This window comes from Gobio gobio, assembly GCF_949357685.1.
Source record: "Gobio gobio genome assembly, chromosome: 19".
NCBI lineage: Eukaryota > Metazoa > Chordata > Actinopteri > Cypriniformes > Gobionidae > Gobio > Gobio gobio.
In genome coordinates, this window is record NC_137112.1 from 2,112,150 (window position 1) to 2,139,649 (window position 27,500).

Sequence of the window (27,500 nt, forward strand, 5' to 3'; positions counted from 1 at the left end):
CCCTTACAAGTGTTCACACTGTGACAAGAGATTAAGTCAGTCAGAACATCTTAAAAACCATGAGAGCATCCACACTAGTGGAAATCCCTTACAAGTGTTCACACTGTGACAAGAGATTCAGTCAGTCAGGACATCTTAAAAACCATGAGAGCATCCACACTAGAGGAAAACCCTTACAAGTGTTCACACTGTAACAAGAGATTCAGTCAGTCAGGACATCTTAAAAACCATGAGAGCATCCACACTAGAGGAAGACCCTTACAAGTGTTCACACTGTGACAAAAGATTCAGTCAGTCAGAACATCTTAAAAACCATGAGAGCATCCACACTAGAGGAAAACCCTTACAAGTGTTCACACTGTGACGAGATTCAGTCCGTCAGAACATCTTAAAAACCATGAGAGCATCCACACTAGTGGAAATCCCTTACAAGTGTTCACACTGTGACAAGAGATTCAGTCAGTCAGGACATCTTAAAAATCATGAGAGCATCCACACTAGAGGAAAACCCTTACAAGTGTTCACACTGTGACGAGATTCAGTCCGTCAGAACATCTTAAAAACCATGAGAGCATCCACACTAGTGGAAATCCCTTACAAGTGTTCACACTGTGACAAGAGATTCAGTCAGTCAGGACATCTTAAAAACCATGAGAGCATCCACACTAGAGGAAAACCCTTACAAGTGTTCACACTGTAACAAGAGATTCAGTCATTCAGGACATCTTAAAAACCATGAGAGCAACCACACTAGAGGAAAACCCTTATAAGTGTTCACACTGTGACAAGAGATTCAGTCAGAACACCTTAAAAACCATGAGAGTATCCACACTAGAGGAAAACTCTTACAAGTGTTCACACTGTGACAAGAGATTCAGTCATTCAGAACATCTTAAAAACCATGAGAGCATCCACACTAGAGGAAAACCCTTACAAGTGTTCACACTGTGACAAGAGATTAAGTCAGTCAGAATATCTTAAAAACCATGAGAGCATCCATACTAGAGGAAAACCCTTACAAGTGTTCACACTGTGACGAGATTAAGTCAGTCAGAACATCTTAAAAACCATGAGAGCATCCACACTAGAGGAAAACCCTTACAAGTGTTCACACTGTGACAAGAGATTAAGTCAGTCAGAACATCTTAAAAACCATGAGAGTGTGCCAGTGAGTGAGTGTGCCAGTGAGTGAGTGTGCCAGTGAGTGAGTGTGCCAGTGAGTGAGTGTGCCAGTGAGTGTGCCAGTGAGTGAGTGTGCCAGTGAGTGAGTGTGCCAGTGAGTGAGTGAGTGAGTGTGCCAGTGAGTGAGTGAGTGTGCCAGTGAGTGAGTGTGCCAGTGAGTGAGTGTGCCAGTGAGTGAGTGTGCCAGTGAGTGAGTTTGCCAGTGAGTGAGTGTGTCAGTGAGTGAGTGTGCCAGTGAGTTTGCCAGTGAGTGAGTGTGCCAGTGAGTGAGTGTGCCAGTGAGTGAGTTTGCCAGTGAGTGAGTTTGCCAGTGAGTGTGCCAGTGAGTGTGCCAGTGAGTGAGTTTGCCAGTGAGTGTGCCAGTGAGTGAGTTTGCCAGTGAGTGTGCCAGTGAGTGAGTTTGCCAGTGAGTGTGCCAGTGAGTGAGTTTGCCAGTGAGTGAGTGTGCCAGTGAGTGAGTGTGCCAGTGAGTGTACCAGTTAGTGAGTTTGCCTGTGAGTGAGTGTGCCAGTGAGTGAGTGTGCCAGTGAGTGAGTGTGCCAGTGAGTGAGTGTGCCAGTGAGTGAGTTTGCCAGTGAAAGAGTGTGCCAGTGAGTGAGTGTGCCAGTGAGTGAGTGTGCCAGTGAGTGTGCCAGTGAATGTGCCAGTGAGTGAGTTTGCCAGTGAGTGTGCTAGTGAGTGAGTGTGCCAGTGAGTGTGCCAGTGAGTGAGTTTGTCAGTAAGTGTGCCAGTGAGTGTGTTTGCCAGTGAGTGTGTTTGCCAGTGAGTGTGCCAGTGAGTGTGCCAGTGAGTGTGCCAGTGAGTATGCCAGTGAGTGTGCCAGTGAGTGAGTTTGTCAGTGAGTGTGCCAGTGAGTGTGTTTGCCAGTGAGTGTGCCAGTGAGTGTGCCAGTGAGTGTGCCAGTGAGTGTGCCAGTGAGTGAGTATGCCAGTGAGTGTGCCAGTGAGTGAGTATGCCAGTGAGTGAGTATGCCAGTGAGTAAGCCAGTGAGTGAGTCTGCCAGTGAGTGTGCCAGTGAGTTTGCCAGTGAGTGAGTGTGCCAGTGAGTGTGCCAGCGAGTGAGTGTGCCAGTGAGTGTGCCAGTGAGTGTGCCAGTGAGTGTGCCAGTGAGTGTGCCAGTGAGTGAGTTTGCCAGTGAGTGAGTTTGCCAGTGAGTGAGTTTGCCAGTGAGTGTGCCAGTGAGTTTGCCAGTGAGTTTGCTAGTGAGTTTGCCAGTGAGTGTGCCAGTGAGTGAGTGTGCCAGTGAGTGAGTGTGCCAGTGAGTGAGTGTGCCAGTGAGTGAGTTTGCCAGTGAGTGAGTGTGCCAGTGAGTTTGCCAGTGAGTGAGTGTGCCAGTGAGTGAGTGTGCCAGTGAGTGAGTGTGCCAGTGAGTGTGCCAGTGAGTGTGCCAGTGAGTGTGCCAGTGAGTGTGCCAGTGAGTGAGTGTGCCAGTGAGTGTGCCAGTGAGTGAGTGTGCCAGTGAGTGAGTGTGCCAGTGAGTGAGTGTGCCAGTGAGTGAGTGTGCCAGTGAGTGTGCCAGTGAGTGAGTGTGCCAGTGAGTGAGTGTGCCAGTGAGTGAGTGTGCCAGTGAGTGAGTGTGCCAGTGAGTGAGTTTGCCAGTGAGTGAGTGTGTCAGTGAGTGAGTGTGTCAGTGAGTGAGTGTGCCAGTGAGTGAGTGTGCCAGTGAGTGAGTGTGCCAGTGAGTGAGTTTGCCAGTGAGTGAGTTTGCCAGTGAGTTTGCCAGTGAGTGAGTTTGCCAGTGAGTGTGCCAGTGAGTGTGCCAGCGAGTGTGCCAGTGAGTGAGTTTGCCAGTGTGTGTGCCAGTGAGTGAGTGTGCCAGTGAGTGAGTTTGCCAGTGAGTGTGCGAGTGAGTGAGTTTGCCAGTGAGTGTGCCAGTGAGTGAGTTTGCCAGTGAGTGAGTGTGCCAGTGAGTGAGTGTGCCAGTGAGTGAGTGTGCCAGTGAGTGTACCAGTTAGTGAGTTTGCCTGTGAGTGAGTGTGCCAGTGAGTGTGCCAGTGAGTGTGCCAGTGAGTGTGCCAGTGAGTGAGTGTGCCAGTGAGTGAGTTTGCCAGTGAAAGAGTGTGCCAGTGAGTGAGTGTGCCAGTGAGTGAGTGTGCCAGTGAGTGTGCCAGTGAATGTGCCAGTGAGTGAGTTTGCCAGTGAGTGTGCTAGTGAGTGAGTGTGCCAGTGAGTGTGTTTGCCAGTGAGTGTGCCAGTGAGTGAGTTTGCCAGTGAGTGTGCCAGTGAGTGAGTTTGCCAGTGAGTGAGTTTGCCAGTGAGTGTGCCAGTGAGTGAGTTTGCCAGTGAGTGTGCCAGTGAGTGAGTTTGCCAGTGAGTGAGTGTGCCAGTGAGTGAGTGTGCCAGTGAGTGAGTGTGCCAGTGAGTGTACCAGTTAGTGAGTTTGCCTGTGAGTGAGTGTGCCAGTGAGTGTGCCAGTGAGTGTGCCAGTGAGTGAGTGTGCCAGTGAGTGAGTTTGCCAGTGAGTGAGTGTGTCAGTGAGTGAGTGTGCCAGTGAGTGAGTGTGCCAGTGAGTGAGTGTGCCAGTGAGTGAGTTTGCCAGTGAGTGAGTTTGCCAGTGAGTTTGCCAGTGAGTGAGTTTGCCAGTGAGTGTGCCAGTGAGTGTGCCAGTGAGTGAGTTTGCCAGTGTGTGTGCCAGTGAGTGAGTGTGCCAGTGAGTGAGTGTGCCAGTGAGTGTACCAGTTAGTGAGTTTGCCTGTGAGTGAGTTTGCCTGTGAGTGAGTGTGCCAGTGAGTGTGCCAGTGAGTGAGTGTGCCAGTGAGTGAGTTTGCCAGTGAGTGAGTGTGCCAGTGAGTGAGTGTGCCAGTGAGTGTGCCAGTGAATGTGCCAGTGAGTGTGCTAGTGAGTGAGTGTGCCAGTGAGTGTGCCATTGAGTGTTTTTGCCAGTGAGTGTGTTTGCCAGTGAGTGTGTTTGCCAGTGAGTGTGCTTGCCAGTGAGTGTGCCAGTGAGTGTGCCAGTGAGTGTGCCAGTGAGTATGCCAGTGAGTGTGCTAGTGAGTGAGTTTGTCAGTGAGTGTGCCAGTGAGTGTGTTTGCCAGTGAGTGTGCCAGTGAGCGTGCCAGTGAGTGTGCCAGTGAGTGAGTATGCCAGTGAGTGAGTATGCCAGTGAGTGTGCCAGTGAGTGAGTCTGCCAGGGAGTGTGCCAGTGAGTTTGCCAGTGAGTGAGTGTGCCAGTGAGTGTGCCAGCGAGTGAGTGTGCCAGTGAGTGTGCCAGTGAGTGAGTTTGCCAGTGAGTTTGCCAGTGAGTGAGTTTGCCAGTGAGTGTGCCAGTGAGTGAGTTTGCTAGTGAGTTTGCCAGTGAGTGTGCCAGTGAGTGTGCCAGTGAGTGAGTGTGCCAGTGAGTGAGTGTGCCAGTGAGTTTGCCAGTGAGTGAGTGTGCCAGTGAGTTTGCCAGTGAGTGAGTTTGCCAGTGAGTTTACCAGTGAGTGTGCCAGTGAGTGAGTGTGCCAGTGAGTGAGTGTGCAAGTGAGTGTGCAAGTGAGTGTGCCAGTGAGTGTGCCAGTGAGTTTGCCAGTGAGTTTGCCAGTGAGTTTGCCAGTGAGTTTGCCAGTGAGTGAGTTTGCCAGTGAGTGAGTTTGCCAGTGAGTGAGTTTGCCAGTGAGTGAGTTTGCCAGTGAGTGAGTGTGCCAGTGAGTGTGCCAGTGAGTGTGCCAGTGAGTGTGCCAGTGAGTTTGCCAGTGAGTGAGTGTGCCAGTGAGTTTGCCAGTGTGTGATTTTGCCAGTGAGTTTGCCAGTGAGTGAGTGTGCCAGTGAGTGTGCCAGTGAGTGTGCCAGTGAGTGTGCCAGTGAGTGTGCCAGTGAGTGTGCCAGTGAGTGTGCTAGTGAGTGAGTTTACCAGTGAGTGAGTTTACCAGTGAGTGAGTGTGCCAGTGAGTGAGTGAGTGAGTGAGTGTGCCAGTGAGTGTGCCAGTGAGTGTGCCAGTGAGTGTGCCAGTGAGTGAGTGTGCCAGTGAGTGTGCCAGTGAGTGTGCCAGTGAGTACACTAGAGAAAAACCCTTAGAAGTGTTCACACTGTGACAAGAGATTCAGTCAGAATATCTTAAAAACCATGAGAGCATCCACACTAGAGGAAAACCCTTACAAGTGTTCACACTATGACAAGAGATTCAGTCATTCAGGACATCTTAAAAACCATGAGACCATCCAAACTAGAGGAAACCCTTACAAGTGTTCACACTGTGGCAAGAGATTCAGTCAGAACACCTTAAAAACCATGAGAGCATCCACACTAGAGGAAAACCCTTACAAGTGTTCACACTGTGACAAGAGATTCAGTCAGTCAGGACATCTTAAAAACCATGAGAGCATCCACACTAGAAGAAAACCCTTACAAGTGTTCACACTGTGACAAGAGATTAAGTCAGTCAGAACATCTTAAAAACCATGAGAGCATCCACACTAGAGGAAAACCCTTACAAGTGTTCACACTGTGACAAGAGATTCAGTAAGTCAGAACATCTTAAAAACCGTGAGAGCATCCATACTAGAGGAAAACCCTTACAAGTGTTCACACTGTGACAAGAGATTCAGTCAGTCAGAACATCTTAAAAACCATGAGAGTGTGCCAGTGAGTGTGCCAGTGAGTGAGTGTGCCAGTGAGTGAGTGTGCCAGTGAGTGAGTGTGCCAGTGAGTGAGTTTGCCAGTGAGTGAGTGTGCCAGTGAGTGAGTGTGCCAGTGAGTGAGTGTGCCAGTGAGTGAGTGTGCCAGTGAGTGAGTTTGCCAATGAGTGAGTGTGTCAGTGAGTGAGTTTGCCAGTGAGTTTGCCAGTGAGTGAGTTAGCCAGTGAGTGAGTTTGCCAGTGAGTGTGCCAGTGAGTGTGCCAGTGAGTGTGCCAGTTAGTGTGCCAGTTAGTGAGTTTGACAGTGAGTGAGTGTGCCAGTGGATGAGTTCGCCAGTGAGTGAGTGTGCCAGTGAGTGAGTGTGCCAGTGAGTGAGTGTGCCAGTGAGTGTGCCAGTGAGTGAGTGTGCCAGTGAGCGAGTTTGACAGTGAGTGTGCCAGTGAGTGAGTGTGCCAGTGAGTGAGTGTGCCAGTGAGTGAGTGTGCCAGTGAGTGAGTGTGCCAGTGAGTGAGTGTGCCGGTGAGTGAGTGTGCCAGTGAGTGAGTGTGTGTGTCAGTGAGTGTGCCAGTGAGTGAGTGAGTTTGCCAGTGAGTGAGTGTGTCAGTGAGTGAGTGTGCCAGTGAGTGAGTGTGCCAGTGAGTGAGTGTGCCAGTGAGTGAGTGTGCCAGTGAGTGAGTTTGCCAATGAGTGAGTGTGTCAGTGAGTGAGTTTGCCAGTGAGTTTGCCAGTGAGTGAGTTAGCCAGTGAGTGAGTGTGCCAGTGAGTGTGCCAGTGAGTGTGCCAGTGAGTGTGCCAGTTAGTGTGCCAGTTAGTGAGTTTGACAGTGAGTGAGTGTGCCAGTGGATGAGTTCGCCAGTGAGTGAGTGTGCCAGTGAGTGAGTGTGCCAGTGAGTGAGTGTGCCAGTGAGTGTGCCAGTGAGTGAGTGTGCCAGTGAGCGAGTTTGACAGTGAGTGAGTGTGCCAGTGAGTGAGTGTGCCAGTGAGTGAGTGTGCCGGTGAGTGAGTGTGCCAGTGAGTGAGTGTGTGTGTCAGTGAGTGTGCCAGTGAGTGAGTGTGCCAGTGAGTGAGTGTGTCAGTGAGTGAGTGTGCCAGTGAGTGTGCCAGTGAGTGAGTGTGCCAGTGAGTGAGTGTGCCAGTGAGTGAGTTTGCCAGTGAGTGTGCCAGTGAGTGTGCCAGTGAGTGTGCCAGTGAGTGAGTTTGCCAGTGAGTTTGCCAGTGAGTGAGTGTGCCAGTGAGTGAGTTTGCCAGTGAGTGTGCCAGTGAGTGAGTTTGCCAGTGAGTGAGTGTGCCACTGAGTGAGTGTGCCAGTGAGTGAGTGTGCCAGTGAGTGAGTGTGCCAGTGAGTGAGTGTGCCAGTGAGTGAGTGTGCCAGTGAGTGAGTTTGCCAGTGAGTGAGTTTGCCAGTGAGTGAGTGAGTGTGCCAGTGAGTGTGCCAGTGAATGTGCCAGTGAGTGAGTTTGCCATTGAGTTTGTCCAGTGAGTGTGCTAGTGAGTGAGTGTGCCAGTTAGTGTGCCAGTGAGTGAGTGTGCCAGTGAGTGTGCCAGTGAGTGAGTTTGTCAGTAAGTGTGCCAGTGAGTGTGTTTGCCAGTGAGTGTGCCAGTAAGTGTGCCAGTGAGTATGCCAGTGAGTGTGCCAGTGAGTGAGTTTGTCAGTGAGTGTGCCAGTGAGTGTGTTTGCCAGTGAGTGTGCCAGTGAGTGAGTGTGCCAGTGAGTGTGCCAGTGAGTGTGCCAGTGATTGTGCCAGTGAGTATGCCAGTGAGTGTGCCAGTGAGTGAGTTTGTCAGTGAGTGTGCCAGTGAGTGTGTTTGCCAGTGAGTGAGTTTGTCAGTGAGTGTGCCAGTGAGTGAGTATGCCAGTGAGTGTGCCAGTGAGTGAGTTTGCCAGTGAGTGTCCCAGTGAGTTTGCCAGTGAGTGAGTGTGCCAGTGAGTGTGCCAGCGAGTGAGTGTGCCAGTGAGTGAGTTTGCCAGTGAGTGTGCCAGTGAGTGAGTTTGCTAGTGAGTTTGCCAGTGAGTTTGCCAGTGAGTTTGCCAGTGAGTTTGCCAGTGAGTTTGCCAGTGAGTGAGTGTGCCAGTGAGTGAGTCTGCCAGTGAGTGTGCCAGTGAGTGAGTGTGCCAGTGAGTTTGCCAGTGAGTGAGTGTGCCAGTGAGTTTGCCAGTGAGTGAGTTTGCCAGTGAGTTTGCCAGTGAGTGTGCCAGTGAGTGAGTGTGCCAGTGAGTGAGTGTGCCAGTGAGTGAGTGTGCAAGTGAGTTTGCCAGTGAGTTTGCCAGTGAGTGTGCTAGTGAGTGAGTGTGCCAGTTAGTGTGCCAGTGAGTGAGTGTGCCAGTGAGTGTGCCAGTGAGTGAGTTTGTCAGTAAGTGTGCCAGTGAGTGTGCCAGTGAGTGAGTTTGTCAGTGAGTGTGCCAGTGAGTGTGCCAGCGAGTATGCCAGCGAGTGTGCCAGTGAGTGAGTTTGTCAGTGAGTGTGCCAGTGAGTGTGTTTGCCAGTGAGTGTGCCAGTGAGTGTGCCAGTGAGTGTGCCAGTGAGTATGCCAGTGAGTGTGCCAGTGAGTGTGCCAGTGAGTGAGTGTGCCAGTGAGTTTGCCAGTGAGTGAGTTTGCCAGTGAGTGAGTTTGCCAGTGAGTGAGTTTGCCAGTGAGTGAGTTTGCCAGTGAGTGAGTGTGCCAGTGAGTGAGTGTGCCAGTGAGTGTGCCAGTGAGTGTGCCAGTGAGTGAGTTTGCCAGTGAGTGAGTTTGCCAGTGAGTGAGTGTGCCAGTGAGTGAGTGTGCCAGTGAGTGTGCCAGTGAGTGTGCCAGTGAGTGTGCCTGTGAGTGTGCCAGTGAGTGTGCCAGTTAGTGTGCCAGTGAGTGTGCCAGTGAGTGTGCCAGTGATTGTGCCAGTGAGTGTTCCAGTGAGTTTGCCAGTGAGTTTGCCAGTGAGTGTGCCAGTGAGTGAGTGTGCCAGTGAGTGAGTGTGCCAGTGAGTGAGTGTGCCAGGGAGTGAGTGTGCCAGTGAGTGTGCCAGTGAGTGTGCTAGTGAGTGTGTGCCAGTGAGTGTGCCAGTGAGTTTGCCAGTGAGTGAGTGTGTGTGTGTGTGTGTGTGTGTGTGTGAGTGTGCGCGTGTGTGTGTTAGTGTGTGTGTGTGTTGTCTGCAGCGTTCGCTCGGTCTGATGCAGGTGGTGAGTGTGTTTGATTGGTGTGTGTTTCTCCTCTCTTCTCGTCCTTCACCGCTGCTGGTAATCCCCTGGATCGCGGCCCAACACACACACACTTCCTCATCAGCGCTTCTCCTTCCTCTGATTGGCTGCGGCGGCTCGGATGCAGAGAAGGTGTCGTTGAACATTAAGCTCCCAACCGCCGCGACCACAGAGGAAGTGTGAAACAGGAAGTGGTGTGTTCAGAGTGATCACTTTCACTGCTCCAGTCAGTTTTCCCGTCCCTCTCACACGTGGCCGGAGATCTCGGAGCAGTTTCGCTTTCGCTCTGTGTGTCCTCCGCTCCATCCCATAATCCCCAGTGTCTAACACATGTCTGTCCTGTAGATCTGCGTGGCTTGGAGTGGTTCCTCGTGGCATGACGACCACAAACAAAGGAAACAAGGCCTTGAAGGTGAGCGTCTCTTGACTCTGTCACACACACACACACACACTCCTCTGGTGTCGCTGCTCTCGTCATGTATTTGACTGAAAAAACACCAGAACACTGTTGAACATCTCCTAAAAAGTAATTGATGACAGCATTTGCATAAATTTGCATTAATTAGTGCCATTTGAATTCAGTCTTATTTTTCCCAGATTTTCCAGACTGTTAAAATTATTAATTTTAACAATATATTTAAAAAAAAAAATTATTCTCTAAATTATTCATCAAAATTTAAAAATCAAAAAGCATTTTTAATTACATTTTTAAATATAGAATTATTTATGTTTATACGATTAATTTATTAATTTAATATATTGAAATTTTATTTAAAAAAAAAAAGATATATATAATATAAAACAATTATATAAAATATATTTGTTAGGGTATATATTTAAATTTGTAATTGATTTATGTTTGTAAATATATAAGTCTTAAACAATGTTTTTTTTTTATAGCAATTTAATCATTTATTAAACTTTTAACAATAATAGTTTTATTTTTCCAGAATTGTTATTTTTCCCCATTTGTTTTAATTTTTCAATGATTCAATTAAATGTGAATAATCAAAAAGCATGTCTAATTAAATGTTTAAATATATAATATATTTATAAGATTATATATAATATTTAATTTAAAAAAAATGTATAATCAAAAAGCATGTTTAATTCATTTGTTTTATATACAATTATATGTATAATATATTTATTAGATTATATATTTAAATATACAAATACATTTTTTAATAAATAATTTTTAAACAATTGTGTGTTGTTTTAGCAATTTCATATATTAAAATTTGAACAATAGTTTGTTCCATAAATTCTTTATTTTTTCTGTATTATGTTTTAAATATTTAATTAAAGTTTGATAATCAAAACAAATCTCTAATTAAATATTAAAATTATATAATTATATAATATATTTATTACATTATTTTTTTTTTAACAATTGTGTTTTTGAATAATTTATTCATTTTAACAGTAGTTTTAGTTTTTATATATATATATATATATATATATATATATATATATATATATATATATATATATATATATATATATATATATATATATATATATTTTAATATTTAGTCTGTTTAGATTTAATAAAAAGCATGTTTAAATTTTTTTAAACCTTGCATTGTAATTTATTATCACTATGATTGAAATTTTGTTTGATTATTAAACACAAATTTACTGTCAAACGCTGGTATGAATGCACAAAACATTACCAATTTAATGAATATTTTAAAGTGCAATGAAAATTGAACAATTCCTTTTATTTTCATCAAACGAGGGTTTAATGTTTAAATAAAACATGGATGAATGATAAAAATTATATTATAATAAACTTTATTATTATGACTTTGAGAGGTACATTCTACTGTGTAAAATTAATATATATTAATATTAATATATTATAATAACATTTATATAATACATTTATTTAAAATGAATATATATTATAATATAATATAAAATTAATATATTATAATAAACTGTATTGCAAAATGTATATATATTTATATATTATAATAAAATGTATATAATACATTTAATAAATTAATATAATATATTATAATAAATTGTATTATTATAACTTCGAGAAATACATTCTACTGTGCAAAATTAATATATATGTATTATTTATATATTATAAACAATATGTAATACATTTAATAAAATTAATATATTATAATAAACTGTATTGCAAAATTAATATATATTAATGTTATAATAAAATGTATATAATAAATGTAATAAAATGTATTTAATATATATTATAATAAACTGTATTATGATTTTTAGAAGTACATTCAACTGTGCAAAATTAATATATATTAATATTTATATATTATAATAACCTTTATATAATACATTTATTAAAATATATATATATATATATATATATATATATATATATATATATATATATATATATATATATATATATATATATATAATTTATATATTATAAAAAATGTAATGCATTTAATACAATTTATATATTATAATAAACTGTATTGCAAAATTAATATATATTAATATATTACAATAAAATGTATATAATAAATATAATAAAATGTATATAATATATATTATAATAAACTGTATTATGATTTTTAGAAGTACATTCTACTGTGCAAAATGAATATATATTAATATTTATATATTATAATAACATTTATATAATACATTTATTTAAAACATATATATATATTATTTTTATATTATAAAAAATGTAATACATTTAATAAAATGTATATATTATAATAAACTGTATTACAAAATGAATATATATTAATATTTATGTATTATAATAAATTGTATTTAAGAAATGTATTTAAAATGAATATATATTATAATAAACTGTATTATGACTTTGAGAGGTACATTCTACTGTGCAAAATTAATATTTATATATTATAATAACATTTATATAATACATTTATTTAAAATCAATATATATTAACATTTATATATTATAATAACATTTATATAATACATTTATTTAAAATTAATATATATTATAATATAATGTATAATATAAAATGTGTGTATGTATATATTTACCATCTACCATATATATATATATATATATATATATATATATATATATATATATATATATATATTATAAAAAATGTGTAATATATTATTATATTATATATTATAATATATTATAATAAACTGTATTATTATGACTTTGAGAAGTATAGTCTACTGTGCAAAATTTATATTTATATATTATAATAAAATACATTTAATAAAATTCATATAATATGTATTATTATAACTTCGAGAAATACATTCTACTGTGCAAAATGAATATATTTCTGTCATAACTTCTTCAAGTTAAACCACTTTATTTCTTCATTAGACCAGTTTGAGTAATTCCTCAGTCCTGTGTTTGATTTCTCCCCGCGGCCCGTTAACGTTTCCCCGGTGTTGTCCCGTCAGGTGAAGAGGGAGCCCGGTGAGAACGGGACGAGTCTGACGGACGATGAGCTGGTGTCCATGTCGGTCCGCGAGCTCAACCAGCATCTGCGCGGCCTGTCCAAAGAGGAGATCCTGCAGCTGAAGCAGCGGCGGCGGACGCTGAAGAACCGGGGCTACGCCGCTAGCTGCCGCGTCAAACGGGTCACGCAGAAGGAGGAGCTGGAGCGGCAGAAGGCGGAGCTACAGCAGGAGGTGGAGAAGCTGGCCACTGAGAACGCCAGCATGAAGGTGGAGCTGGACGCGCTGCGCTCCAAATACGAGGCTCTGCAGAGCTTCGCCAGGACTGTGTCCCGGGGGCCCGTGGCGCCCGTCTCGAATCCGGCCCCCCGCGGGCACCTGGCCTCCGTCATCGGGCCCCTCGTGCCCGGCAAGCTGGGGGCCACCAGTGTCATCACCATAGTTAAATCCAAAACCGACGCGAGGTCTTAGTGCGGCACGGCGGAGACGGGTTGGTCAGTGCATGAGGCTTTAGGTGCGGCTCCATCTCACAGACGGGACCCTTCGGTTTCTCCAAAGCACATCCTCGACGGTTTTATTCACTCGGGCTTCCAAAACCATCTCCAAATTACTAAAGTCTAAATTCTCCCGCTGGTGGATGTGTCTAATATTGCTGTGAGATTTGTAATTTTGTACAAATATTGCCGTGTTTTTTTCACATGGGGTCCAAGTGTTCTCTTGATATGTGATCATTTCAGTGTTCCTGTTGTTGTACCTTTTATACAAGTTGTGTTCATTTTTTCCGTCCTTTTGTTCACGGACTGCAGGCACAAAACACTTTAAACCGTTCCAAACTCTTCCGCCGACTGGAACTGAAGGAGAGAGTATCAGCCAATGAGAAACTCCCTTTACCTGAGCCGAAGTTATGCACTGACCAATCACTGACGGGGAGTCGAATCAGCTGATGTTGTTCATATGGTAGCTATCGGAATCTGACACCAGTTTATGTGCGCCGGTCGTCTGTTCGCGAGACAGGTCGTTCGTTTTTATCGGCGAGGCAATAACACGATAAATGAGGTTTGTGTAACTGCTGATTTCATGTTGTGTAGCCTTCGCAGTGAAGGTTATGATGTCTCTCGATGTCTGTTGATCCACAGAGTGAATCGCTCACTCAAGAGATTCGATCAAAAACGCTGATTCATCCAGTAAACAAGTCTTCATGAGTGAGTCATTGAATCGCTCACTCAAGAGATTCGATCAAAAACGCTGATTCATCCAGTAAACAAGTCTTCATGAGTGAGTCATTGAATCGCTCACTCAAGAGATTCGATCAAAAACGCTGATTCATCCAGTAAACAACTCTTCATGAGTGAATCATTGGATCATTCACTCAAGAGATTCGTTCAAAAACACTGATTCATCCAGTAAAGACGTCTTCATGAGTGATTAATTGAATCATTCATTCAAGAGATTTGTCCAAAAGCACTGATTCATCCAGTAAACAACTCTTCATGAGTGAGTCATTGAATCATTCACTCAAGAGATTTGATCAAAAACGCTGATTCATCAAGTAATGAAACAAGTGAAGTCTTAATGATTGAGTCATTGAATCATTCACTCAAGAGATTCATTCAAAATCGCTGATTCATCCAGTAAACAAGTCTTCATGAGTGAGTCATTGAATCATTCACTCAAGAGATTCGATCAAAAACGCTGATTCATCCAGTAAACAACTCTTTCTGAGTGAGTCATTGAATCATTCACTCAAGAGATTTGATCAAAAACACTGATTCATCCAGTAATGAAACAAGTGAAGTCTTTATGAGCAAGTCATTGAATCATTCATTGAAGAGATTCGATCAAAAACGCTGATTCATCCAGTAAACAAGTCTTCATGAGTGAGTCATTGAATCGCTCACTCAAGAGATTCGATCAAAAACGCTGATTCATCCAGTAAACAAGTCTTCATGAGTGAGTCATTGAATCGCTCACTCAAGAGATTCGATCAAAAACGCTGATTCATCCAGTAAACAACTCTTCATGAGTGAATCATTGGATCATTCACTCAAGAGATTCGTTCAAAAACACTGATTCATCCAGTAAAGACGTCTTCATGAGTGAGTCATTGAATCATTCATTCAAGAGATTTGTCCAAAAGCACTGATTCATCCAGTAAACAACTCTTCATGAGTGAGTCATTGAATCATTCACTCAAGAGATTTGATCAAAAACGCTGATTCATCCAGGAATAAAACAAGTGAAGTCTTAATGATTGAGTCATTGAATCATTCACTCAAGAGATTCATTCAAAATCGCTGATTCATCCAGTAAACAAGTCTTCATGAGTGAGTCATTGAATCATTCACTCAAGAGATTCGATCAATAACGCTGATTCATCCAGTAAACAAGTCTTCCTGAGTGAGTCATTGAATCATTCACTCAAGAGATTTGATCAAAAACACTGATTCATCCAGTAATGAAACAAGTGAAGTCTTTATGAGCAAGTCATTGAATCATTCATTGAAGAGATTCGATCAAAAACGCTGATTCATCCAGTAAACAAGTCTTCATGAGTGAGTCATTGAATCATTCATTCAAGAGATTCATTCAAAAACGCTGATTCATCCAGTAATGAAACAAGTGAAGTCTTAATGATTGAGTCATTGAATCATTCACTCAAGAGATTCATTCAAAAACGCTGATTCATCCAGTAAACAAGTCTTCTTGAGTGAGTCATTGAATCATTCACTCAAGAGATTCGATCAAAAACGCTGATTCATCCAGTAAACAAGTCTTCCTGAGTGAGTCATTGAATCATTCACTCAAGAGATTTGATCAAAAACACTGATTCATCCAGTAATGAAACAAGTGAAGTCTTTATGAGTGAGTCATTGAATCATTCACTCTTGAGATTCGATCAAAAACACTGATTCATCCAGTAAACAACACTTCATGAATGAGTCATTGAATCATTCACTCTTGAGATTCGATCAAAAACACTGATTCATCCAGTAAACAACACTTCATGAATGAGTCATTGAATCATTCACTCTTGAGATTCATTCAAAAACGCTGATTCATCCAGTAATGAAACAAGTGAAGTCTTTATGATTGAGTCATTGAATCATTCACTCAAGAGATTCATTCAAAAACGCTGATTCATCCAGTAAACAAGTCTTCCTGAGCGAGTCATTGAATCATTCACTCAAGAGATTTGATCAAAAACACTGATTTATCCAGTAATGAAACAAGTGAAGTCTTTATGAGTGAGTCATTGAATCATTCACTCTTGAGATTCGATCAAAAACACTGATTCATCCAGTAAACAACACTTCATGAATGAGTCATTGAATCATTCACTCTTGAGATTCGTTCAAAAACGCTGATTCGTTTGCTTTGTGTAACTGCTTATTTCATGTTGTGTAGCCTTCGCAGTGAAGGTTATGATGTCTCTCGTTGTCTGTAGATCCAGAGAGTGAAAAAACTGAATGAGATGTGGTGAAAACAAACAAAAAAAACAAGTTTCTGTTCCCGAGCGACTGACTGAAAGACATAAACTGGTGAAATCTCACAAGCTTTACCATAACTTTGTTGCTGTGACATTGCGTAACGTATTCTAAGAATCTTTGTCTATATGGTGGAGTCTTGAATTTTATATTAAAAAATGACAGAGTATCTTGCATTATTTATAAAACATTTAAAAAAAAGAATTCTAATGTTGTTTGATAGCTCTCTTTTTTGCAATTGTACCAAAAGTGGCTTAACTATTGAAGTCAATAGCTTTTTCTAGTGACTAGGCGCGTAAAACTGTGGACTAGCGCGTGTGGTGTGATTTGTACTGGTGAGGTGGCGGTGTTGTTTACGATGTGGATGTGATGCTCTTATCTTCTGATTTCAGCCCGACGCGGGCGATGAGCGCCGATTACCCACAATCCCTCGCGGAAGGTTTGTGCGTTCCATGTTTAAGTGGGCGCGACACAAACGGAGGAGGGAAAGCGGCCGCATCGCCTGCGTTTGAGTCCTGTGATTTTTATATATTTTTGGTGTAATACGTTTCTATGGTATATTTGTTGTTGTTTTTTTTCTTCTTCTTCTTTTTGTTGTTTTCTTTAAATGCCAGGGAAGTGACTCCTTTAAATGCACTGATTCAAACACTGCGGTAATGATCAAAATAGAGCAAATCACATTTTTAAAGTAACTTGGCACTTCAGATAAAGATTGTATCAATTACATCGTTACACCAGTAGGTGGAGACAAGAGACTGTTAAAATGTATTTGTCATTGAATCATTCACTCGAGAGATTCGATCAAAAACGCTGATTCATCCAGTAATGAACAAGTGAAGTCTTTATGACTGAGTCACTGAATCATTTATTCAAGAGAATCGATCAAAAACGCTGATTCATCCAGTAATGAAACAAGTGAAGTCTTTCTGACTGAGTCATTGAATCATTCACTCAAGAGAATCAATCAAAAACGCTGATTCATCCAGTAATGAAACAAGTGAAGTCTTTATGACTGAGTCATTGAATCATTCACTCAAGAGAATCGATCAAAAACGCTGATTCATCCAGTAATGAAACAAGTGAAGTCTTTATGACTGAGTCATTGAATCATTTACTCAAGAGATTTGATCAAAAACACTGATTCATCCAGTAATGAAACAAGTGAAGATTTGAACTTCTCATCGATGATGTAGTGATTTCCCGCCGCACTGATCTGGCATTTTAAGAACCAAGTCATTGTAGGTATATTTGTACGACAGGGTTTTTGTTGTTATTATCGATGTAAATCAACAGAAATAACTTCCTCTGACTGGCTAATCTGTGAAATCGTTTCGTAACAAAGTCTTTGCTCCATCTCGGCATTGCTTTCGTAACCAATGGTAGCGGTTTTGTGGCGTGTCCGGCATTGTATAGGCGGTTTTGAAGACAAAAAAAAAAATTCTTCTAGCTTACTCGCAAACGATGATGATGATGATGATGACGATGTGATTTCCGTTGAAGTGTTCGTGTGTCAGGTAGCACTACTGCCCAATAATGACGCTCCTGATGATGTTCTCCGATCTCTCTTCCAGGAGGTGTGGCTTGTTGTCGTTATGGTCGTCGTGGTGACTTGTGATCCTTTGAACTATATGCAAATCAGCTGGCGGTAGGGAGGGGTCACGACCTCTCGGTAGGAATGTAGTTTTCTGTCCTTAAAGTTGTTGTCCGTAAAAGCGCAACATTTCTGCAAAAAAAAAGAAAGCAATTGCCGTCAAGATTTACCCAACAAGGGCTTTGCAACTGAGCATTTAAAGGCGCAGTAAGAGATTTCTGAGAAGCGCTGATGAATGTGGAACAGACTGAGTGCCAAAACACACCCATAGCCAATCAGCAGTTGGGGGCGTGTCCGCTCATTAGGGGGTGGTGTCTGTGTTGCACAGCCAGTAAGTAGTAAGGGGCGTGTCTGCTCATTAGGGGGTGGTGCCTGTGTTGCACAGGGTAGCCATTCAGTAGTAAGGGGCGTGTCTGCTCATTAGGGGGTGGTGCCTGTGTTGCACAGCATAGCCATTCAGTAGTAAGGGGTGTGTCCTCTCATTAGGGGGGAGGTGCCTGTGTTGCACAGCGTAGCCATTCAGTAGTAAGGGGCGTGCCCTCTCATTAGGGGGGCAGTGTCTGCTCATTAGGGGGTGGTGCCTGTGTTGCACAGCATAGCCAGTCAGCAGCAAGGGGTGGGTCCACTCATTAGGGGGGGCGGTGCCTGTGTTGCACAGCGTAGCCAATCAGCAGTAAGGGGCGTGTCCACTCATTAGGGGGGCGGAGCCTGTGTTCCACAGCGTAGCCAGTCAGGAGTAAGGGGTGTGTCCACTCATTAAGGGGGTGGTGCCTGTGTGCCACAGCGTAGCCAGTCAGGAGTAAGGGGCGGGTCCACTCATTAGGAGGGCGGTGTCTGTGTTCCACAGCGTAGCCATTCAGGAGTAAGGGGCGTGTCCGCTCATTAGGGGGGAGGTGCCTGTGTTGCACAGCATAGCCATTCAGTAGTAAGGGGCGTGTCCTCTCATTAGGGGGCAGTGTCTGCTCATTAGGGGGGCGGTGCCTGTGTTGCACAGCATAGCCAGTCAGCAGCAAGGGGTGGGTCCACTCATTAGGGGGGGCGGTGCCTGTGTTGCACAGCATAGCCAGTCAGCAGCAAGGGGTGGGTCCACTCATTAGGGGGGGCGGTGCCTGTGTTGCACAGCGTAGCCAATCAGCAGTAAGGGGCTTGTCCACTCATTAGGGGGGCGGAGCCTGTGTTCCACAGCGTAGCCAGTCAGGAGTAAGGGGCGTGTCCACTCATTAGGGGGGCGGTGCCTGTGTGCCACAGCATAGCCAGTCAGGAGTAAGGGGCGGGTCCACTCATTAGGGGGGCGGTGCCTGTGTTCCACAGCGTAGCCAGTCAGGAGTAAGGGGCGTGTCCACTCATTAGGGGGGCGGTGCCTGTGTTCCACAGCGTAGCCAGTCAGAAGTAAGGGGCGTGTCCACTCATTGGGGGGCGGTACCTGTGTTCCACAGCGTAGCCAGTCAGGACTAAGGGGCGTGTCTGCTCATTAGGGGGGCGGTGCCTGTGCTGCATAGTGTGTTTGTGAAGTTTGGTGGTGGTTGTTTTAGTGATTTCAAATATCAACAGCGTTTCTCAGAAATTACTTACTGCACCTTTAACGTCTATATTTTCATTTGAATGAGTCTTCCCCCCCCTGTTAGAAACAGTGCCGTGTCCCAGGAGGCCATTCACTTCTTAACAGTAAAGTAAGACAATCCTGCAGCCCAAACACTCACATCTCTTTAAAATCACCCCAATCCGTTCATAGTTCTTAATGAATCCAATTGCGATGCGAGGGGTCAGAGACTCCCAAGCGTCCGGTTTGTTGCCGGGCAAAGCCTGAACTCCCTTTGAATTGGAGGCTTTGTCCTACTTCTCCCGCAAACTCTCAGACTTCCACATTATCTTGACTTTTATTCGTTCTTGTCATGCCCCGGTGTGTTTCTGCGCTTCCCACCAGGGCCTCGTGGGACACGGGCTAAGATTTCAGGTGGAAGAAAAATGAGTCTACAAATCTTCGAAGAGTTAATTTCTCCCGTTTGCTGTTAGGGTTTAACTGCGCGCTTTCGCTGGAAAGGGTTCAATCATTAACTCTGTGGTTTTTTGGGGTATCTTTCCCTGTAGATTTGGGAAGAGCCCTGTATCTCACTGTTGTTGGTCGCAGCCTGAAACATGTGTTCTCTCTCTATTGGTGAAATAAAATGATTTTAGACGCACTTGACCTCCTTAATATTGGTCCCCCTTTACCAACTTTTTCTCCCCCCTCTGGTCCGGGGTGTAAACGGTCAGAAATGTCAAGCTATAAATTGCTGTGAGTTTATTACGATGGATTTTTTTGGTCTAAAAAGAAACAAGAATCTGTTCTGTTGTTTTTCTGTATGGGGTGTATTAAATTAAGATATCATAGTTCTTTGTATGGGAAATATAGATACCGTGAAAGTCCATTTAATTGTAAGTATTTATCAACTAAGTTATTGTACTTTTGCAATTTGTAGATAAGTAATATAACGTATTGGTATATAATGATGAAATTAACTGTATCAGTCAGTCTGGGGCGTCCTTTAATTTATTGATGTATATACTGTATGTTTGTTGATATACAGCTTACTTTATTTTGTATATGACTAATAAATACATTTTGAAAAACAGACCTGGTTTGTGAGCATTTAATGACCTGATTTTGAAACATTCCTGAATTAAGACCTTTTTTTAGGTGTGCCGTGAATAGCATTGCCACATTTTATTTAATTTTTTTCCATGGACCCTGAAAAGAGAGGCTGAGAGCGAGCGAGGGAGCGAGAGAAAGAAAGAAAGGTAGCAGATGACCTAGTTTGAAGCAGCTCTCGGCGGGCGTATTTTTGGCCTGACATTAGTAAAACATGACAGAGTCATGAGGGACGTCTAGGTGCAGACAGATCTGTGTTTCTTCTGACCGTCACTGATGTCACTTCCTGTCTGGAGTCTAGTCTTCATCAGGGTCTGAAAATGGAAATAAACTGAAGATGGATGGCCACGACTCTTTCCTGATGGTTTCAATTCCTCCTGTTGTGCACAAACAAAAACATGCATATTTTATATATATATATATATATATATATATATATATATATATATATATATATATATATATATATATATATATATATATATATATATATATATATATATATATATATATATATATATATATATATATATATATATATATATATATATATATATATAATTTTTATGATTTTGATTTGCAGGTAGGTATTGGGAAGGTTCTCTCAAAGTTATATGCAAATAGACCGCTCAAAGTTATCTGGCTTTTATTAGTGTTTGCCCAAAAAACATTATTTATACATCGTTCATGGAACGTTTTTACCTTAACCTTTTTTAAAGGCACAATATGTAAGATTTTCTGAATTCACAATAAAAGCTCCGCCCACTCAAGAGTCAAGACACGCCTTTGAGTCGAGTAATTACACACTGTGCCTTTAATAACCCAACTAACAGTTATAGACGTTAATAGACCGTTCAAAGTTATCTGGCTTTTATTAGTGTTTGCACTAAAAAAATACATTATTTAAACATTGTTCATGGAACGCTTTTACCTGAGACGTTCAGTTGGATGTTTGCCTAACGTTTTTCAACTCTTTTCACTCTGCGGCCATCTTAGAAACGCCTCTCGGGCGTGCGAGTGCAGCTCCTATCTCTCTTTGAAGGGGGGCAAATTCTCGAAAACTGTTCGCCAAACTTCACCATTGAAATCTGACAATAACTGTCTCATAAATGTTGTGTCTAAACACTCGAATCGTGACCAAAAAAAAAAGTCTGAACAAGCTAATGCGCATGCGCAGTTCTAAACTTGCGTCGTATATTAATGGAACACACCGACTTTTTGTGACTTTATCTTATTCCCCGTATCCTCCAGAGTTAGAGAAGTCCATACACACCATTAACTCTGTCTGACGGACACACCGCTAGCATAGCTTAGCACAAAGACTGGAGGTAAATGGCTCCAGCTAGCCTAGCTTAGCACAAAGACTGGAGGTAAATGGCTCCAGCCCAACTTCTTATTTTCTGTTGGTCTTAGTACACAATGTAACTACACACATCACAACTTGTAAATAGGAAAATGTTGATGTTATTTTGTCACTTATTGAGCTGTAGGCTAGCTGGAGACGTTTACCTCCAGTCTTTGTGTTAAGCTAGGCTTGCTGGAGCCGTTTACCTCCAGTCTTTGTGCTAAGCTAGGCTAGCTGGAGCCATTTACCTCCAGTCTTTGTGCTAAGCTAGGCTAGCTGGAGCCATTTACTTCCAGTCTTTGTGCTAAGCTAGGCTAGCTGGAGCCATTCACCTCCAGTCTTTGTGCTAAGCTAGGCTAGCTGGAGCCGTTTACCTCCAGACTTTGTGCTAAGCTAGGCTTGCTGGAGCCGTTTACCTCCAGACTTTGTGCTAAGCTAGGCTAGCTGGAGCCGTTTACCTCCAGACTTTGTGCTAAGCTAGGCTTGCTGGAGCCGTTTACCTCCAGACTTTGTGCTAAGCTAGGCTAGCTGGAGCCATTTACTTCCAGTCTTTGTGCTAAGCTAGGCTAGCTGGAGCCATTTACCTCCAGTCTTTGTGCTAAGCTAGGCTAGCTGGAGCCATTTACTTCCAGTCTTTGTGCTAAGCTAGGCTAGCTGGAGCCATTCACCTCCAGTCTTTGTGCTAAGCTAGGCTAGCTGGAGCCGTTTACCTCCAGACTTTGTGCTAAGCTAGGCTTGCTGGAGCCGTTTACCTCCAGACTTTGTGCTAAGCTATGCTAGGGGTGTGTGCATCAGACAGAGTTTTGGCACGGAGATGAGAATGGTGTGTATGGACTTAGCAAAATGTTCTTGGAACATATTTTGTTTTTAGCTGGGAATATCTATAGAAATGTGAACATATACTCATCTTTGCTGTAAAATATTTTGTCAACCAGAAAAGTGCAGTAATATTATTTAAAAATGTCTTATCAAGATGTAGGATGAATGTTATTATGTACAACATTAGCTTATCCGATTTATGACTGGTTTTAGCTTGAATCTAGACTGTTGATTAGTCAGTATTAGATCGCTTATGATTCATTTATTCTGTGAATGATTTTGCATCATCGTTTTGAAATATGAAAATAAGCTAAAGTGTGTGATCACAATTTTCTAAGAATAAAACTAATTTCTATCCGAGACGCGCTGATTTAAACAAGACTGTTATGTCAGGTAATAACCGCTGATGATAAAACACTCATTGTGATCTTTTGTTCTGTCTGTAATACTGTTGAAATCCGTTCATCCGGGTCTCTAGGGGGCAGTAGAGCCTCTTTCCCGCTAATATCAGCGCTTGAATTGCGCGCGCGTCGGGGCGTCTGGAAAACACGGACTGGATCACACTGCAGAGTGGTTTTTAAAAAGAATTAGTTTTACTGACACATCCAAAATCTGATATATAGCATAAATAATAAACTTAATTTGTAAAGTACACGTTGAAATGTTGTTTAGATTTAATCAGACGCTGCTTATGTGTGTCAAAATCCGCGTGAGGAGAAACTTCAGTCCGGGTTTAACGGCCGTTATTGAGAGCGGAAGCGGTCGAGTGTAAACAAACATGAGAAAGATTTAACTTCACACACGCAGGTAAACGCTTAAAACTATGATTTATCATTGTACAATTCTGCTTTACACGATTATAAACGTTAATAAAGCTGTTTTGCTATTGATATAGTGCGTTTTAGGAGATTTTAACATCATGTGTGTTAGTTTAATGTGTTTGTAAGTGTAATATCGTGCTGTGTTTCAGTCATGGAGAGTTATGAAGATTTCATTCAGAGAGTTTATAACAGTCATTATACTAATGATGAAGATGATGATGATGACTCGCACACTCCTTCATCAGTGATTGTGTTCCGTGGATCTCGTGTTCTTCCTCCTCTGGTATGAGTATCACCATTATATTCAGATCCTCTCATTATACATGCACATATGCTAATGAGTGTTTGTTTATTAGCTGAATGAGCAGCAGAGAGACGAGATGAGAAGACTGAGAGAAACAGCCGTGAGACGGATGAAGAGGAGGAGTGAGGAAGAGTCTCACATCAGCGTGAGTCTCCATAGACTGCTTATTATTTTTATTTAATGGCTAATATATTATATATATATATATTAGTATATGTATGTGGCTTTTTATTAAAGCCACAATATGTAAGATTTTAGGACTAAAATACCCCAAAGCCACTAGATCAGTGTTACACTGCAAAAAATACTTTTCTTACTTAGTATTTTTGTCTTGTTTTCAGTCCAAATATCTAAAAAAATCTTACATTAAGAAGCATTTGCTAGACAAGCAAAAGTTTTTGTCTTGTTTTGGGGGAAAATAACTCAAAATTAAGTGAGTTTTTGCTTAAAATAAGCTAAATAATCTGCCAATGGGGTAAGCAAAATAATCTTGTTTTCTGTTTGAAATAAGATTATTTTGCTTACCCCATTGGCAGATTATTTTGCTAATTTTAAACAAAAACTCACTTAATTTTGAGTTATTTCCCCCCAAAAACAAGACACATTTTTTATTTGGCTAGTAAATGCTTCTTGTTTTGAGAATTTTTAGATGTTTGGACCAGAAACAAGACAAAAATACTAAGTAAGAAAAGCATTTTTTGCAGTGTATATATTTTGTTGACTTGTGTATTTAATCTTGAATGTTTAAATCCAGATAAATCAGTGATTTTACCCAGGACACGGCCCAGGGTAGCATTACAACATCACTTTAACACACTCACGTGTGTGATATGATCAAACAGCGCTGCGTTACACACACACACGCGCATGAGCGGAAGAAGCAGAAGCGCCCGCAGCAGAATAAAAGCTCCGCCCACTCAAGAGTCAAGACACGCCTTTGTTCTGGAAAATTACACACTGTGCCTTTAAAGCTTCAATCTAATCATACATCAACATTTCCTCTATTTACTTTCTTAAAGGCGCAGTAAGCGATTTCCAAGAAACGCTGTTGATATTTGAAACCACCGAAACAAACACGCCCCTATCTTTATAGCACCGCCCCCAAATTCATGAACGCATGATCACTCTTATTTTAAATCACGACTGCTAAAAAAAGTATGTTCTATATAATATGAATGTAATCTGGACGTTCTACATTCGCCATGTTGTCATTATCATGTGACCTACTGACGTCCAATGGCCTCATGGGTACTTTTTGTCTACTTATGAGTACTGTGAATTCAGACATGCTTCTTTTGTCACTCCTACTTTTTTGGATTTTGGACGCAGCCTATGCAACACAGGCTCCTCCCCCTAATGAACGGACACGCCCCTTACTGCTGATTGGCTACAAATCACGTACAAATTCATGTTTGACTGTAGAAATTCTGCTTGCGGTTATTCTGTAACGATATTAAAGACTTTTATTTGATATATATATCTATTTAGGTGATATAATCTATTTGTTTTACACAATTTTTTTTACAATATAATACTATTAATTAAATGATATATTCAATAATCCAATTTATAATTTTTCTAATAAAAAAAAAAATACTGTCTTAAATTCTTCACTTTCTCAAATGTTCAAATCCTTGAGCTTTTATAATGGCGGTAAATGCTGTAAACTTCTGTTATACGCAAATGTGCGTTAAACATCCGAACTCTCGGCTGTGATGTCATCAGTGCTGCAGGATCATGTCATAGAAATTCTGCTTACTGTTATTCAGTAACGATATTAAAGACTTTTATTTTATATATATATATTGTGCTCTTCCTTCAGTTTACCGACGAGTAACGAGTATCGTGAGCTGAATATCGTGTATCGTATCGTGAGATTAGTGTATCGCTACAGCCCTATTCTTTTGTCACTCCTACTTTTTTGAATTTTGGATGCAGTCTATGAAACACAGGCCCCTCCCCCTAATAAATGGACACGCCCCTTACTGCTGATTGGCTACAAATCGCGTACTGCACCTTTAATTCATGTTTGACTGTAGAAATTCTGCTTACGGTTATTCTGTAACGATATTGAAGACTTTTATTTTATATATATATATTGTGCTCTTCCCTCAGTTTACCGACGCGACGATCAGTGATGCAGAACGCCGCGCAAACAACAGCGATGACATCATCACACCCGCTCCGCTCACGTCGACCGCCCGATCGGCCAATCAGCAGAGAGCTTCTCCAGAGGACGAGTCGCTGCGCAACAGCCAGATCGAGGGCGAGGGCGTCGGCTGCAAAACGCATCATCACTCTCACAGCCAGGTGATGATGATGTCATCGGGGTACATGACCAAAGACAACACAGATGTCACCTGTCACTCCAGCTGGATTGGAGCTACAGGAAGTGACATAATCAGTCACGCTCCAGTAGATGGAGCATTGTTGGAGGAAGAGGAGGATGTCGTGTTGCCTTTAAAAAATGTCACAGAACCAGTGATTGACTCGGATGAGGGTCCGCATCCAATGAGCCTTCAGAACCTGCTGAAGAAATCCCAGGAGTCCCGGCGGCGCCAACGCCAGGCCAGAGCAATCAAACCCGCCGCCGACGAGCACAGCCTGTCCGATAAGGAGAACGAGGATGTGTGTAAGACAGAGAAGACGGATCGAAGCCGCCCTCAGGCCACGCCCACTGCACTTCCTGTCACGGCCAGATCTCCGCTGGGCGTCTCCAGATGTTCAGCGAGTAAGAGATTCGCTAGCATCCCAACGCCCAAGTTCTGCCTGAGTCCCGTGCGCAGCTCCACGAAATCCCGCGGGATTCCCGGCCCGGTTCGGACGGCTAACACCGGGATGATGTCAGAGCAGACGGAGCAGATCACTCAGCTGGAGCTGAACCTGTCCAGCCTTAAAGCGCTGATCTCAGACCTGGAGTCCACGCTGACTCAGCAAACAGGAAGTCCGACCGATAACGGCACGAAAAAACCCACATTCAGTGAAACGCTCCAGCTAGAGGATCAGGAGAACGCAAACTCCAGCCAAACCGCTCATCATTCTGAGGTAACAAGCGCAGAGGAAGCAGAACGCTCTGTGATTGGCTCGTCTTATGATGTCGACGCCCCCTCCATTCTGTGGACGCAGCTGACCCCTGAGACGGGAGGTCATGAGGGCGTGGCTCGGGTCAAACGCAGGCTCCTGATGAACGAGGGTGAAGCCTTCACTCCCAGACGAGCCTCATCGCCTCGAGGTAACACTCAGACTCCGCCCCCTCACTAAACATTACATCCCACATTTTGAATATTTAGCTCAGAATTGTTAAAGAACTAATTTCAACTGTTCATCATGTTATGTCATATTTTTATATTTTTATTAGACTTTTATCTAATAATGAAGACTTTTAAAACATTTTATCTTATAATTATGACTTAGCATGTCATATTTCTGACTTTATCTAAAAATTAGGACTGTTAAAATCATATTTTCAGCATTTTATCTAATAATTATGACTTAGCATGTTATATTTCTGACTTTTATCTAATAATTAGGACTGTTAAAATCATATTTTCAGCATTTTATCTTATAATTATGACTTAGAATGTCATATTTCTGACTTTATCTAATAATTAGGACTGTTAAAATCATATTTTCATCATTTTATCTTATAATTATGACTTGGCGTGTCATATTTCTGACTTTCTAATAATTAGGACTGTTAAAATCATATTTTCAACATTTTATCTTATAATTAGGACTTAGCGTGTCATATTTCTGATTTTATCTAATAATGAGGACTTTTAAAATCATATTTTCAGCATTTTATCTTATATTTATGACTTAGCATGTTATATTTCTGACTTTTATCTAATAATGAGGACTTTTAAAATCATATTTTCAGCATTTTATCTTATAATTATGACTTAGCATGTCATATTTCTGACTTTTATCTAATAATGAAGACTTTTAAAATTATATTTTCAGCATTTTATCTTATAATAATGATAAGCGTGTCATATTTCTGACTTTATCTAATAATTAGGACTTTTAAAATTATATTTTCAGCATTTTATCTTATAATAATGATAAGCGTGTCATATTTCTGACTTTATCTAATAATGAGGACTTTTAAAATTATATTTTCAGCATTTTATCTTATAATAATGATAAGCGTGTCATATTTCTGACTTTATCTAATAATTAGGACTTTTAA

At 41.8% G+C, this 27,500-nt stretch overlaps 2 protein-coding genes across 2 annotated transcripts in view; both read left to right on the forward strand.

Moving 5' to 3' along the window:
* mafgb (v-maf avian musculoaponeurotic fibrosarcoma oncogene homolog Gb) overlaps nucleotides 1–17,520 on the forward strand; it is a gene marked incomplete at its 5' end in the record, with an annotated part of 50,321 nt that extends 32,801 nt beyond the window's left edge. The window contains 3 exon segments of the mRNA XM_079845202.1: nucleotides 9,258–9,268; nucleotides 9,274–9,324; nucleotides 12,318–17,520. Of these exon segments, the coding sequence (XP_079701328.1) occupies nucleotides 9,258–9,268; nucleotides 9,274–9,324; nucleotides 12,318–12,785 (530 nt within the window). The 3' untranslated portion in view covers nucleotides 12,786–17,520.
* A 5,408-nt stretch (nucleotides 17,521–22,928) lies between these two features.
* cp110 (centriolar coiled-coil protein 110) overlaps nucleotides 22,929–27,500 on the forward strand; it is a 15,029-nt gene continuing 10,457 nt past the window's right edge. The window contains exons 1-4 of the mRNA XM_079845203.1: nucleotides 22,929–22,990; nucleotides 23,154–23,287; nucleotides 23,361–23,453; nucleotides 25,424–26,540. Of these exons, the coding sequence (XP_079701329.1) occupies nucleotides 23,156–23,287; nucleotides 23,361–23,453; nucleotides 25,424–26,540 (1,342 nt within the window). The 5' untranslated portion in view covers nucleotides 22,929–22,990; nucleotides 23,154–23,155. The remainder of the gene's footprint in view (nucleotides 22,991–23,153; nucleotides 23,288–23,360; nucleotides 23,454–25,423; nucleotides 26,541–27,500) is intronic.